Below are 16,101 nucleotides of genomic sequence, written 5' to 3'. Positions count from 1 at the left end.
GTTACCTGAGCTTTTGAATTCTGGAAGAATAGTTTTAGAAGTCATGTTAAGGCACTTTGTCACACCAGCACTCTGAACATAACTTAGGCGTCTAAGTGGCTCCATAACTAATTGAAGCTCTTTTTAAACTGTCACATAGGCTTTACTTTGCCACGGCTACCAAATAAAGTATTAAAGTGCTGATCAAGCACATGTTCAAACTGACAATTAAGTTGCAGGATGATGCAGTTTCACACACAGGGTTATGTTAACTTCCATCCCAGGAAAAAATAGCCGAAGGTAAACTGAAACGCAATAACGAACATTCCCACCACCACCACCCCGCAACGTACACAGAACATCAGATACGTTGTTGGTTTTGATTCAATTTGCACCAAAACTATGCATTAAATGCAGCAGGAGCTTACAGTCTTCGTATTCTTAACTTGGCTGGAGAACCGAACTGAAGAAACAACCTGAGTTGGAAGCAGACTACAGGAAAGCAGCAAAATTTGGTCTTAGCAAGTAATTTGCCTTTAGCAGAAGCGCTTCTAGTTCTGCACAAATGTTTGGCGCTGCACTGGCCCAATGTATTTGCACGGCGAAGACTACATAGTCCATACGCTGCACAAGTACCGGGAATTGGATGCAGAAGTGTTTTTTAATTGGAGGTAATCACTGTTGTAAATATATCTCTTCAACCTGCCTACTGTTATGAAACATCCAACACCTTTATCATTCTTTGGTCATTTAACTCGATGTACATACTTCAACAGATACATACATATATATATTTATATATATGTATACGACGTACATATAAGAGGTAGTGATGTTACAGATGTAACTTGCCTGCGTGAGAAATGAAAGGAACAGAACCGAAGGGATCCTCGGTAGGATTTTTCTGTGGAGCAGAAAGTGGCTCCACATTCTTATCTGAAGATGCTCTCCTGTCCACCAGCCTGTCTGTAAAAAACAAAATGAAACAGAACAAAAAATAAAGTAAAATAAAAATGGCAAGTCTTATGCCTAAACAAAGCCATCTACTGTACGGGGTGAATAACCTCTCAACCGGGGGGGAAGTCATCCTTTCAAGATATCCTACATCTTCAATTCATACTTAACACTCAGGAAAATTCACCTGCACCAACCTATTGTTATTCCCCCGTCCCACCAAGAGCGCCACCTATTTGGTCATGGAATTCCAGAAATGCGGATCTCTTACATGTTATATACCACCTGTGCACTCTGTAATAGAAACTGCTAGTCCTCCACGCTCCTGAGGTTTTGCCGTCAGAATCGCTATACTTATCTAAACCACAAAGTAATCCATTTTGTCCGCGTTTTGGCCAGCCTTTGCCACAAAATGCGAGAAGTTGACAGTCACAGCAAAATAGCTGGGACTACTTTTTATTGTACAGGTAACATCTGTTAGTAATTAAAAAAATATAAGTGTCATATCATGTAGAGCAACATAGTGTCTGTTTCACATGTTCTTCAACCCTTAGACTCATTTATTGCAACTCTTTTTTCAATAGCCACACAAAAGGTTTTTCACACTGTCATAAAAGCAACACATCTGGCGCTGTACATGCAAGTTTTTCTGTCTGAGCTCTCATTCTAACATTGCTGCCAACTGGAGATGCAGAGCATCCAGCCCAACCACCACAGCGGATCCCAGGCGGGTCCAGCATGGCCCATCAGCCACCTAACACCACCCCTGTGTCAAGGTGTCCCACCTTCAGCTCACACCCTACATCCTCTATGCACAAGACACAGAGTTTTGCTTTCCCCCTTGTTTACAGCAAGCAGCTGCTCTTCCCAACAATTTGCAGCACAACCTTCTCGACAATTTGCCACTGCAGCGATGCAGCTGGACTGTGCCCTAATTACCTATCAAGCTCCCTGCACGGTTTCCGTTCAGACCTTCAATACAGCAATCGGGAGACTTTACCAAGACAACCACCAGGGACCAGACAGCAAGCTCATCTGCTTCAGACAGACACACATTAACCCTGGCTACAAAGCCCAAGAGTTTTGAAATTACATGCCGGTTTTCAGAGACAAGTGTTCTGTTCACATGAAAGTGTCCGTAATGTGAATCATCTCACTCTTACGTACCGTTAGACTCTCCAAAGCAATACGAGTGGGAGTTGTTCTATTACTGGCAACCCCCACTTAAAATATAATTCCAACTGGGGGCTCCCAGTGCAGGAGACTAAGTACTTGCTCTCACCTCAAGCTCTCAGGCAGAGACTAACCGACCCAAACGAAGTGATCCTACGGGGACACAGCCACGCAGAAGAGAATACTAGCCGAGATGCACAAAGAACTGGCAGCTGCGTTTCATGCCATCGGCTTTGAGCCTTCAAGACAAACTACTGCTGTTGGATGGGATGCTCAGCAGTTCTTACTCCCAATTCTGAACAGTCATACCCACGTTGCTTCCTCTCCTCCGGGAAGAAGAGTTTGAGTTTAGGTTTGGGGGAGAATTGAGTTGAGTTTTTCGTTTGTTTGTTTTGAAGGGGTGTTTTGCTTTGTTGAGTTTGTTTGTGTTTTGTCTAACCAGAAATACATGACCTTCAACTCCCATCTTTACAAATGCTGACTGAGCTAGGGATGCTTCTGTTCTACTATTCCCAGTGCCTTGCCTTCACAGACAATCCAGTGGATTGCTGTACTGTTTGCAGGCAATCGAACTCTACAGTAACTTTTAAGGGTGCAACAACTCGAGCTGCCCTTTGGAGAAGCCCTGCAAATGCTGGCGGGCAGGACTATGCAAGTTCAAGCTCCCAGATGATGATCTCATCTCCCAACTTGAGCAGCAGGGCTAGGGACAGCAAAACCAAAATGGATTAAAAGGCTAAGCATGAAAAAAAAAAATTAGGTCAAGTGAGTAAATAGAAGGTTTCAAGTCCTCCATGGCACCTAGGCATATACGTACTGGGATACATTTCCCTGGAAAATCATGTTTAACATATGCCAATTCATCAAATCTAAGGCTATCAGAAAAGGACGAGCCTTTTTTCCACTCTGTTGAGGCACAAGTGTCATTTGTCCACCTCCTAACAAGATGCACTTCTCTTTGTCAGACAGCTTTTGAGAGAGAAGAGACAGCAATGGTTTCCCCAGCTCCACCTGAGCACGAGTAGATTCAGTGGGACTGTCAGCATTTCCTATGATGGTGCTTCACAGGCAACTTCCTTCCAGTAAAGGCCCAAGTTTTTTTCTCCGCCGAGGGAATAATCACGCAAAGGCATCCCGGACTGGTGCCAGAGACACCCTCGCGCGCCACGTGGCACGGCGGACCCTTCCACAGACAAGCGCAGGTATCGAAAAGCACGCACAAGGAACCCAGCTGTTTCCGTTAAAATCACAGGCTAAGATTGCTCAGCAGACAGCTCTCTTGGGACTTTCTGAAGCACGAGAAGCACTCGCGCACAAAGAAAGCCTGCTAAGGACCGCAGCTCTTTCCTGCGCAGATGGCCTAAGTTGTTCCTTCACAGGGCAAGCACCGCAAAGGCGACGGGCACAGGGCTTTGCAGCCGTTGTGCCCACAGGCGTCTGTTCAAGTACCAAGATAACTCTGGGCCTAAGAAGAAACTTTGTGCGATTCACTGTGCAGGCTGCGCTGGTGTTTTTTCCCAGCGAGAGAGCGGACTCATTTTCTTGGCTCCCAATTCTGCACAGATTACTAAGTAATTACTAATTACTAAGGAGCTCTTTGCAAGACATCCGTTTCTTCACAAAGTCGTCAGAATCTCGGCATCATATGCTGCAGGCCCATCATTAACACCCACGACAGCAGCAGCAGGGCAACAGCAGCGTACAGCAGGAACTCCACCTGTAACCTCTGTATCTAAGTCCTCCACAGAGGTGCTCAGTTCAGAAATCCTCATTCAACTGCACACTACGTTTTACAGCAGCTGTCATCATTTTACTACGAAAACTGTCACAAAGTGTAAGCAAGGTATGCTGTTCTAGGAGTTAGCTCCTTTTTAAAGGCAGGGTGATTAATCATCACAGCAATACCCATCACTACAGACACTATGACATTAAGCTACTAAATGCATGCAACTGAACAGTAATGTTAGCCTGACCAATTCTGTCTTCATCCTCTAACAAGGGCTGTGTATTTTTAATCACTCATCTATTACCATCATAAACACAAAAGCTTAAAAAAAGATTTGATGCAATTGAAAATATTTTTCATTTACGTATAAAACATCAGCTCAACAGCACAAACCAGGCTTTTGGATGCAGGAAGAAAGGATTAATGTTCTCAATGCTACTGAGCACCACGTAACATTGCAATAAGACAAACTTTCAGAATACTCCAAGTAATACAGCACATGACAGCAACCGGGTTTAGTAACAGAAAGTTTAACAATTGAACCAAGCTGTATCTTCAGTTCTCCTTCCTCTAGATGGCAACATGATTCACAGTAAAGTGAATAACGGAGCAAAAAAAAAAAATCACTTCCTAAGAGGTAACTCGCATCTAAAGGTATTTAAGCCTCGATTCTTAAGATGATCTGAGGCAATTCCAGGAATTATGACCGTTTTATAGGTGTAAGCCTTAATTGAACAATGCATCTCCCATTTTCTCATTAATCCACCTAAGTCTGAGAAAGTACCAGTAGACAAAATTCAATATTGCTGCTTTGACTGCGGTGAAGGCATTAACACTGCAAGGTATTTTCACATGATCTTTGGCACGTCTTTAATATCCAAAAAAACCCAAAGTTAGAAGGCGTTTGACGTCTTTGACATACACACAAACACACACACGCTGAGATTAAAACCAGAACGCCCCCCTCCAATGCGCTTCTAGCGGAAATCCAGCCAAAAGGCCTAAGGAAAGAGCTAACTGCCCCTCACACCCCCTATAAACAAGCCTGCCATCTAGTGTGCTCTGGGGTCAAGCCAGAGAGGTATTTTTATTTCACATTTTCTGTATTCAGGTGACTATTACTAAGCTAATCTATGCTGTCATGTCCACTTTTCTGATAAAGCATATGAAGTTTTTCATCACATCATGCCTAAGCAAATGGCGTCTTGAAAAGCTTCAGACTTTTTTCATACCTGTAGTACAAAAACTGGATAATGGAATTATAGGAGCAGTTACCTGCTCTTTCTGCTGGAGATTTAGAGTCAGCAGTTAGCAGGATTTAGCTCCAAGTTACTCTATCCTTGACTAAGTGGAACCATTTGCTTGCAATTCTGCATTTCCACCAGAAGGGTTGCCAAGCCCTGGAACAGGCTGCCCAGGGCAGCGGTTGAGCTATTTAAGGCACTTCAGGACACAGTCTAGTGGTGGAGTTGGCGGTGCTCAGTTAACAGTTGGACTCAATGATCTTAAGGGTCTTTTCCAACCTAAAAGATCCCCTGATTTGGTATTTCCCCAGCTTACTCTAACCAGCCTATTGAGCTATTCCAGGCAAGCGTATTTTTTATAGAGCATTTTCCAGCTTCTTTATAAAGCCACTTCAAACACGTCCTTGGTTAATATCTTCTTCTGTACTTACATGTGTGACTTGACCACATCAACCTCATACCACTTAGAATAATTGGAGTCAGCAGTCTAACAGTCAGTTAAAGATTCTGGCAATGGGCAACCTTGTGCTGACCTTTTGGTTCAAGCTAGCCTTCTCCAGATTTAACAGTGTATTTTTTCAAAAGACTTCTAAGGTTTCATTTGGAAGCAGTGTGCCTGAAGATATTCAATTCCAGTACTAAATAATTTCAATTCTAAACTTGGATTCAGAAAGAAGGCTTATTTTTCAGATGGTACATGATCAATTTCCCCCAGCTAGCAGTAAGTCATTTCACTGTCAAACCTGTGCAAGCTATATCCACGTCTCAAAAATAGGAGTCTTATTTGAGCAACACAGGATACAAGTGAAAACAATCAACTAAAATGTCACAAAAAAAAAATCACCCCAACAAAACAGTCACTTCTCTTAAGGATTAACAGGTAATGCTGCCATTGAACAACACAGAAATCCAAGGAGACACTCAATTGAAGGTGTAGGGTTTTTTCCCATTAGTTCTAATTCAACTTGACTGCACTTTTATTTGCCAGGAACTTGCTGACAGTCAGCCAAGTACATACCATTTGGTTTTTGACATTGTCACATCTTAGAAGCCTCACTAATAAATCTGACCTCGACAAAACCAGTTTTAGGAAGAGCATCTAATGAGCACGTGTTAAGCAATTCAGAAAAGTAAGTAATTCCAAGTAAAAACCATTGAGATAGCTGACTTCAGGAGGAAAAAGTTTATTCAACTATTGCCATATCAGAACAATAAAGCAGCCCTTACATGTAGCCACTCATTGAAAAGGACATTACAAAACATTAACATAATGTAATAGATCAGTTTCCTTTCAGGCATTTTCAAAGGACATATCAGACCCACGCTATCTTCTGCTCTGGTGTGCAAGAAAAAAAGCTGGAAGGAATTAAAGCAAGCAGCCAAACTTTTCTTCCTATCTGACAACATCGCTCTGCTGTTCAGAGCTTCTTTGACAATCAAGGTGACACAAGCGGTATTTAAGAGCTAAGGTATTACTATTTCTGCAGTATGTGAGCCAGTAACTGCCCATCTTGGACAGCGAGTTCCTATTGCACACGTTTTCAAAAAGGGAAAGGAAAGAAAGAAGACAGGCCCAACTCTGCCCTCAAACGCTCAGAAAGAATTTGCCGTACACAGACCGCACGGCCCTTTGACGAGACGGGTGTTGGAACCGCTGAGCGACTACAGAGCCCTTATCTACTGTGAAGCAAAATAAGCCTTCATGCGTCCCTTACTTGATCTTAGCAGGTCAAATTCTCTGTCCAGCAGCTCCTCCTCCGTCAACTTGGAAAAATTGTCCTCTCCAAACGGGTTCCAGCCTGACATATCAGGTGGGTTGTTGATGCTCTGCTTTGGGTAACTGGCAATCGCTTCACTATCAGGAATACCTGACCTGCAGAGTGAGTTCATGGAAGCCAATATAAGAGAAACGTTACAGGATTGTTCATCAGCATGAAAACCTATGACAGCCTTCATTACACCAGAAGACTACATACAACAACACCCATGCATTAACAGCTTAGCCCAAAACCGTCTGAAAGCTAGTTTAAGGGCAAACAGATCACCTGAAACACATGGTTTGATTGCATCATTTCTGTATGCAATCCCTGGACTTCTGTTTTTTAATTTATCAATTCTAGTCAAAGCGCAGAATCCTTCATCAAGGTGACGTACAAGGGCAAAAACTGCATTTCATTTGCAGTCATTTCTATACTGCCATAGGAGACTGCCTTGTGTTCCTCACCAACAAGTATACTTTTAGTAAGTTACACCTACCGCTTCTCTATTTGTCTGAAGCCGACTAGAAGAGCAGGTATCAGCAAGTTAGCGCAAGTTAGTGAGATAAATACATAACCTCGTCCATAATATTAGCAAAACTGGACAAATCTGGATTTTCTTTTTCTTTTCATTTTTGAAATCAGAAGAGGAAGGGTTTTTTATTCCACACACTGTTTTTCACAGGAATTAATGGGAAAGTCATTATTTTACTTGATTAAGCAAGGCTAAGTCCACAGGCCCCTGCAAAGGGACCGTATCGCTGAGAAGGCATGCTCCATTGTATAACATACTGAGGTCAGACCACTGATCAATAGACACAAGAGTTAGATGCCCTAGCAAATCAATAAATAAATGTCAACTCTAAAGCCTTTCATTAAATGAGCATTTGAGATGACTTTCACACATCCATAACCTCATTCAAAATAGGCTACTGACCATCCTAAGCAAAGTGCTTAGCAGTCAGTTCCCAGAATAAGCTCATGAGCAAGGTGAACACAGGTTCTTTAACAAACTGCACCAAGCTCCTCTTCACAAGTGTCCCATCCTCCTTCCAAAAATACCCTTTACCACTGAACAGCAACTATGCATCTGCTTTCACTAATACCTTACTATTGAAGCAAATAATTTCTGAGGAAAGGATTCAGCAGGGCTGATCACTATTAGCAATCTGAAGAGCAAGTAACCCTTGGGTACATCTGCGTCAGAAGACTTGCCTGCTTGCAGGGTAGGGAGAATCCGCCACTGTTCCAGCATGCGCTGCAAGTGACCCAGGGTAGGAGATTAAGGCTGGTGAGAAGTCTTGTGGAGAAGTGATATATTCAGGAGACCGCGCCTGTTGCGACCGCTGCTGCTGCTGCGCAAGCATCTGCTGCTGTAGGAAAGCCTGCTGATATTGCTGCACCTAAGCAAGATAACGATCGTGTTACTAAAATTCACGCCGGCCAGCGCGACTCTCTCCTGCTGAGTAACCATACCGGTCTCGCGGCCAAAGGCACTAACCACCATCACGCTCCAGAAAAGCTCGGTAGCTTCAGCACAAGTCAGACCTGTCCGTTATATGGGTGACAAGCACCCGCCCTAACAAGCCAGCGACACCATGTTTCTCTTCCAGCAGATTACCACTTACCTTTAAGTACTGCAACCTGACTATATGCTACTGCAGCACTACAAAGTTAGTTTTTGTCATACCCTGTTCTTAAATATTAGCCATCAAAATTGCATGACAATTTCTCCTGACTTGGGAAAAACAAATTTTGCCAGTTAGCTTTCTTGCTTTTAAAGCAGCCGTCTGATGCCACCACATCTCCTATCACTTCGTAGTATAACATACATTTGTTACTGTGGTCACTACTGGAAACCTTAAACACCAAGCACGTTTCAAATTAATATATACCTACTTCACGACGTTTAGGATATATCCCGATTCATACAGAAATACAACTCCGGATAAGCTTTGGCAAGCAACTCTTGATTAGTTCCCCACCCCCTTGAAGTGAATATCAGTTTAGATTATGAACTTCACACTGTTTTGCACATCTACAGCTCGTTACAACTACCCACAAACTTTTCATACTGCATCTTCACAACAGACTTACAAAGACAGCATATAGTCTAAGATTGTACCATCTACGTTCCACTCTTGACGTACCATAGCGGGATACTGAGATTGGGCAGGTTGCTGCTGGTACACAGACTGCATCAACAGCTGCTGTTGGACCATATGCTGGTGCATTGCTTGTTGATACTATAATTAAAAAAAGAAAATAGCTTTAAGAAGTCATGATCCCCTCCTTTAAGGAATATCCAGGTATTTAGAGGAAGCATCAATTAAAGTGTCACTTCTGTGACTCAACAGCATTGTTCAGCTAAGACATCACATAACCATGAATCAGCTTGCAGTTCTGTCACTGCATTTTAATGACTGTGTTTGGAAGCTTTTCCTTTTTTTTCCCCAATTAATACCAGTCCGCGTAACAAAAAATTAGGCTGCGTGTTCAGCGCTGCCTTTTCTAAAGCACACCAATTAACATTCCAACTTTTTCAACTGTCACCAGTGCTGAGCCCTTTTGGAAACTAGTTCAGGTATGCTTTCAAGAATAACATGTCCCAACAGGGAGAAAGGAAAAAAAAAAAAAGCATAGCAATACATGTTTTGGATAGGATCTGAAAGTTCTTGTCTGATCTAGCTACTCTGATGTTTAGAGTTACTGACGCTGCGCCACTCAAGCAAGTTGACTTGACAGTATGCAAGCCGGACCGTGTTAGAATACATGGTATCCATAAAAAAATCTGGGTGGGCAGAACAGCTACAGGAAAAGCAGCTCTTCGCCGAAGAAAAATTGGAAGACAGGAAAACCTTACTCAGATAGGGTACGTACAACCACCTACTGCAAGTATAGCATCGGCACCTAGATAACTCCTAACTTTTATCTCAAGCACGTTTACACATCGACAAAACCTTATTTCAGCCACACAGTGATTCAAAGCAAGCTGGGATTCAGGGTCAAACTGCAAAAACAAGTCAGCACAAAGAAAGCAACTGTTAAGAGATAAATTTAGGGTAAAAAGAAGGAGCAGGAGCCTTTCTCTCTCCTAGCAGGGAAAGTCCAGGCAACAACAACAACAGAAACGTTTAACTAGCCAGTGACTCAAAGCGTCACCAACAAGATAACGTGTGTGTGTCTCCAACCCGTCCGACAGATTTGACTTGTACCTGCTGAATGTAAGCATCCTGCGTGGGAGGTTGCTGCTGCTGGTGATGCAAATGGTGTAGCTGCTGCAGTCTCCAGTCTCCCTGCTGCAGCTGCTGGAGAACTCTGTTCTGCTGCGGGGGGTGCTGGTTGGTCCCTTGTGACTGCAAGACTTCTTGCCCGTTTCCCGGTCGCGTGGTTCCTGTAACATTCAGACAACGCTATCGGCAGGCTGATCTCTCAAGTTGAGCTAGAGCGCTCCCTGGCAGTTAACCTCTCTAACACTTTGAGGTTAAACAGTTTATAAACTTCCCCTTCCGGTCTCATGACTAGTAAAGGTGGTAGATACCGAGTTCTCTTCTCCGAAAAGACTTCAGGCCCGTGAACGCACAATTTCTGCTTACTATACGTGGGAAACTTTCTTTGGTCTCATAACAGAGGAAGGTGGGTTCAAGAGTTCTGCTTTACAAACACTGAAGTCGTACCTGCTAGCATGTCAAACCCTGACCCTCAAACTGTACAATTTTGGATGCACACAATGCTTTATTAAGGGAACTCTTGGCTCGCTCATCAAATTACCTTGAACAAAATGCCTGATGAATTTTGCCATTCAACTGTTTTTTGCAGCCTTTTAAGCAAGCAGTCAGTAATAACATAAAGCCATCTCCCTTGCATGCTGTATTTCTATTCTCAAGCGCCCAGGAATGATCTGCTCCCTGTCGTAACAGGAAAAGCTTTCCAAGCTGGATGTTATTTCAATCCCGTCTAGTATATGTAGTTTACGCTTGTGACACAAACATTCTCCGCGGTCTTTTGATTGGAAGCTTTCCCAATACCGCCCTGAAACTCCTCTTCCTGTACTATAAGAGACACGTGATGTCACAAAGTGGAACTAGGAAAGTTTCCGAGATATAAATGAAAACTATTTAAGTGAATATTTATCAGAGCCCTAACTCCTTTTGAATGAGATCAAGACAAACTCAGAAAGGATTTATCAAAAACTCATTTCCCTCGATTAAGCGTCGCTCAGTTACTCCTCTACTGCACCCACAGAGCAGTGTGAAATGCATCCGTCAAGCATTTGCTAAGTGAAGTTTTCACACGGTTCCAGCCTACAAGTAACACCAACATATTGTTGCTATCTCATGAGTTATTGATGCGCAGGGAAAACATTTTTCCTACTACAACGAAAGCAGTCTGTCACAGTAGAGCTCAGTACTTTTAGCGAATTATTTTCAAGTCAAAACTGAGCATGAAGTTATCTCACAGTCCACAGCAAGAAAGTTAGGTCAAAATCAGTGTTAAGCACAATGAAAAAATACTTGCCCTTCTCAACAATTTGCATGTAGTTTTTGTGGCACCTGGTCAAACCTATTACTTGCCCATTTAGAGTCTTTTGCCAAGGATGAAGATTTCAGTTTTGGCACATAAAAAAAGGACCTGAGTTCACCTTTTAAATTTTATCCCTCCTAGAGCAAGATGGAAAAGAAATACAAAATTCATTCTGCATTTTCTTTTGTCCATCCTTAGACTTTGGTAAGTTACCTTTTTGCCCACAATTACCAAATTCACCGGGAACTTGTACTTTGACTGGAGTCGCTGAGCTCTGGAACGTCAGTACACTAGAAGCGGTAGTGCTTGAATTTGCCTTTGGTCTTTGTCGCGGTGCAATTGAGGTTTCTGTTGGTCCAACAGTATCTGTTATTCTGCAACGGCAAGTTTTCCCATAGAAGAGACTTGATTAAAAAAAGACTGTTTCTTATTCAAATTAGACATAATACGTCTCTTAATAGCTCAATTATGTTTTAACCATGTGCTGCTCTACTACCCAATTGATTTTTAATACCTACAAATTTGTTGCCTAAAAATCCCACTCGCCCCCCGCTGCAGCCATAGGGCACGACGTGGCTGCTGCGGAACACTGTGAAGGAGCTACACAACTGCCTTATTCCCAAGGAGACCCCGGCACTGGAGAAATTTCTCTGTGTAAGCTCTCCTCGGTTCACAGCACCGAGTGCAAGTTGGGTGCGGCACTAGAGTCTGCAATCCTATGACTAGAGATAGGATTACTGCGCATCCATACAGGAAATAAGGTTTTTCTCCACCTTATCTGTTAAATCAGCTCATTTCTACTTTTTATGAGAAATTTAGCCTCTAGCAGTTGTAACGCTCAAACCGCTCAAAATATTTGCGTCTTCCTTGAAGTATTTCAGAGCTTTAAAATAGTCTGCCAGGCTAATAGAGACGTTCAAAACCAAAGCACTTTTGAGCTTTAATCCCGTTAACAGGTTAGAGTGTTCACATTTTTTCCATCTGTCCAATTGCTTAAAGAACTCCACTAATTCACCGTCTGAGCGCCCATACCTAACAGCTCATGCTAGTTCCCAACACACTGTAACAAGACAACACCTGCCTTAACCTGCTCTAACTTCAGGCCACCAGGAAAACATTATTTAGGAAGATATATGAATCTTCCTACTACCGTCTAGCAAATGGAGGTGCAGTTCAAAACATTATTCCATCCATACTCTGCGCCTGCCCTCTTCTGCACGTTACCTACTGACAGCAGAGCCAGCAAAACCAACCACGACCAGACCACGACATGACCTTCTAACAGTACAGACGAATCTACGCAGCTCAAGCACTGCTTAGATGAGCCCATTCATTTGCTTCTCATTAACAATAAGCTAAATCAAGTCAAATTCTAAATAGAGCTAATAATTATAGCTGAATATCAAAGAACCTAGATCACACACATGGGCAGGTTCAAACCCAAACAGCCTCCGAGGAGCGGAATCTAAAGAGAGACTTGACACTCTTAGAATTGCAGTTTACCTATACTAATGACCTCTGCTACTAAGACAATTTGTATTTATTAACCAGCATATGAAAACAGGTTTCAGACAAACATGTAGCTTAATATTAGCAAAAAAAAAAAAAAAAAAGAAGTCAAGCCACATTCACTGCTCACCTTGCTTTTATTTGGCTTTTTCTAGCAGCTGCCTCGCTAGCTGTCATAGGTTCAGGAAGAGTTGAAGGGACAGGAGAATTCTTGGGAAAAATAAATTTGAATGAATTAATTTTATTTAATTAATTAAATTTATTTAATTTGAATAAATTAATTTTCTTCCGAAAGAAAAAAATCATTACATATTGAAGAGGAATACTTGGGTTCAAGGTTTTCGTGTTACAAGGCTTCATGCAGAACTCACACAGCTGTAAATTAAAAGTGGTTTTATTTAACAGGATCTCTAAGTTCCCTTACCTGTCGCCCCAGTAAAACAGAAACATTCCTGGCCCCACTGTTTTGTCAACTACTTGACTTCATTTACATACTACCAACTAGCCACAATCAATTAAAACACTTTCTCCAAACATTTTCTTCTAACTGCACAGAACAGAAACTTACTTTAGCCTCAAGTTTAAGCACTAAACCAAAGCCTAACCTTTGGATGAAACAAGAGTGGTTTTTTAGGCTGTTCAGGTCTTCCACCGCAATGTCAATTCCAGAAAACCATGCAACAACTCAACTTCTACAGACCTTGAACTTATGCTCATCTCAATTCCTGGATAAATTTTGTTTCACCTAGACCGCATGTGACCAAGGAAAAAGGCAATTTTGGGAGAAGGAGGAGGAAGATTATCTCTCATTACACAAGCGCTACCTCCTCACGTAAAGAACACCAGTCCGAATTGTAACCAATACTAGAGACAGAGCTATCGATTACCGAATACTGCTTCTGAAGACTACCATCAGCACCGGGATTTGTCAACTGTCTAGAATAGAGACAGACAGGCACATTTTAGACTTTCCCTTCAAACAATAAGCTGCTGCCAAAGGCAGTATACTGCGCTCAGCTGGCCTCTCTTCTAACGTACGACGGTCATTCTTAAATCCCCACGAAACTTCGAGAGGAAGGGTCGGGGTGTCCACGTGCACATTTTTGTGCTGTTTCTCTCTCAAGGCAGGCGTGGGTGCTAGAAGGGCAACCGCTACCAGAGAAAATCAACAGCAACCAGGGCACGGACTGCTGCTCTTCATGTTCTTTTAACACTCCAGTGCAGAACACGCACGCCAAACAGCTTCGCTTTGTAAGAATACTCCGGGCACTTTTCCATGTCTGTCACAAGGCAAAGGGCCAACCAAGCAGGCAGTTCACATTGCAGTGGCGCGGGGGGGAACGTCCAAGGGAGACCTATTCTCAAGTTGCCCGAGTGAAGCGATACTATTCCTCCAGTGAATAACGTAGTAAATTCCCAAATTATCTTATAAATTCATATACTTGCTCATATTTTAGAATCAAGTATACAAGGCAAAGTATAGTTATTGCACTGCCTAATCACAGGCTGCAACAACTTAATGCAAAACCATTCAAGCCACTTGAAATCTCGTATTTACCTGCAAACAGTAAGTACTTCAAAGATTTCTCACTTCTTCTAACCTAAGTATCCAAAAAAACCACTCGCATTTACTGAGCACCTTCTTTTACAAGGATCCATGATAAAAGAATTCCAAGCGATCTCAGTCAGTTCACCTGTCTGCCTCTGAAGGCAGAGTTGAATACACATGCCATGCATTCCAAAATGAATTTTTCATATTTTTCCCAGTGCCTATCTAGAGAATCACTTTATACTACTGCACATTATTGATGTGCCCTCAAATTCCATTGCACGGTCATTCGATCTGTGAATGAGATGATCTTTGAGAGAAAGTTCAGACTTTCAAACAAAGTTCAAACTCACATGGCAAGTTAGGGTAGGAATGCAGGTTAACCAAGGCGCTGGTCTGGTTGCCTTCCAGTTCTATGTAGTCCGACTGATTTAAGTAACGGCTAAGGATGATTAAGAAAAAGGGTTTATCCAGAACCAACAGAAATGCTATTGACACGACTGTTACAACATTAAATCTTCTATTGTCAACAAGCTGAAGTTCTGTGGCATATTTCGCATGTATTGTATCAGATACAAGAGCTTAGTCAGGGTTAAACCCCCACGTCAGATATTATATAATACAATTCATGAACGTAATGCACGTATAAATATCTTTCATGAAGCTATGCCCTCAAAATTAAAAAAATATTTTCCTTAGAGAGCTAATACCGCATGTACGCAATAGCGACTTGAAGTATGCTCTGCTCGGCCTTTTCAAGTTAGGAAGAAGGTTTATGAAGAAACTGAAATAATGCTTCCCAGCTAATCTGATAGACTGTTCTCAATGCTACCTACAAAATACACTGAAAAATACAGAAAAAAATTAAAGACTACTTACATTGATATTAGACACCGGACAATCCTTTTTGGCAAGTTTAAAGGCAAAGAAAGATACTTGGAAGATATCGGGTCTCTGTTCTTGATCCGGTTCAAGCATGTATCCTACACAAATCGATAACACAAAGTTAATAGTGTTGGATATCAAACAGCCTCTGGAGACAACATGCTGCCAGCAAGAAGAAATTCAGCAGCTCCACCAAATGAGCTTACCCTAGAGACAGTCATCTTGATTGTCATGTTGGTTTTTAATACTTTTTGTCAAGTCAAATGGTTTCTAGGGTCAAATGTAATTGGAGATGATGTATGCTCTTTGATATTTTGACACTCAGTTGTGGAACGGGTAGCAAAACTGAAGTACTAATTAATCACTTGAGAGAGAAACAACGTAAACTCAACTCATAGTACTAGAACTTTCTAGCATTCAACCAAAAAAATATCCATGTCACCAACAGAAGCTTCACAGATCTATCTAACTGCACCAGGCTAAAGCTCTACACCAGCTTCTGTCTCGCAGGTTTAGTTAGCTATGCACACTTCTGTACATTAACAAACAAACGTAGTTCCAGGAATAAAAGGACTTTTTCTGACCAGGCACAGAATTTCTCATGGCCCTTTCCACCATAAGCTTCCCATATTAGCAAGTGTGGTGCTTTTCCAGCAAATAAAAGTTACTTCATATTGTTTACAACAGGATACACAGTACATAATCAGGAAGCCTCACCCAAGTGATACAAGAACCTAAATAAACAGTGAAAGCAATCTTCTAAGCAAGCTAAGCCTCTAAAAATATATCCAGCAACGAAGA

General features: G+C 42.1%; 1 protein-coding gene across 3 annotated transcripts in view; it reads right to left on the bottom strand.

Annotated features, from left to right (window-relative positions):
• Positions 1–16,101, bottom strand: part of BMP2K (BMP2 inducible kinase) — a 56,382-nt gene that overhangs the window by 14,174 nt on the left and 26,107 nt on the right. For 2 of the 3 annotated variants that reach the window (XR_008576925.1, XM_054824451.1), the window contains exons 8-15: positions 15,295–15,398; positions 12,997–13,076; positions 11,571–11,731; positions 10,049–10,227; positions 8,984–9,079; positions 8,049–8,236; positions 6,792–6,949; positions 832–945 (exon numbers count right to left, since the gene is read on the bottom strand). Coding sequence is in view for 2 of the 3 variants with exons in the window: in XM_054824451.1 (XP_054680426.1) it covers positions 832–945; positions 6,792–6,949; positions 8,049–8,236; positions 8,984–9,079; positions 10,049–10,227; positions 11,571–11,731; positions 12,997–13,076; positions 15,295–15,398 (1,080 nt within the window). In the remaining variant the exon portion in view is untranslated. The remainder of the gene's footprint in view (positions 1–831; positions 946–6,791; positions 6,950–8,048; positions 8,237–8,983; positions 9,080–10,048; positions 10,228–11,570; positions 11,732–12,996; positions 13,077–15,294; positions 15,399–16,101) is intronic. The other variant, XM_054824452.1, reaches the window with a different exon arrangement.

Source organism: Grus americana, chromosome 4 (genome assembly GCF_028858705.1).
Source record: "Grus americana isolate bGruAme1 chromosome 4, bGruAme1.mat, whole genome shotgun sequence".
Lineage (NCBI taxonomy): Eukaryota > Metazoa > Chordata > Aves > Gruiformes > Gruidae > Grus > Grus americana.
This window is presented reverse-complemented; position numbering and strand designations above follow the sequence as displayed.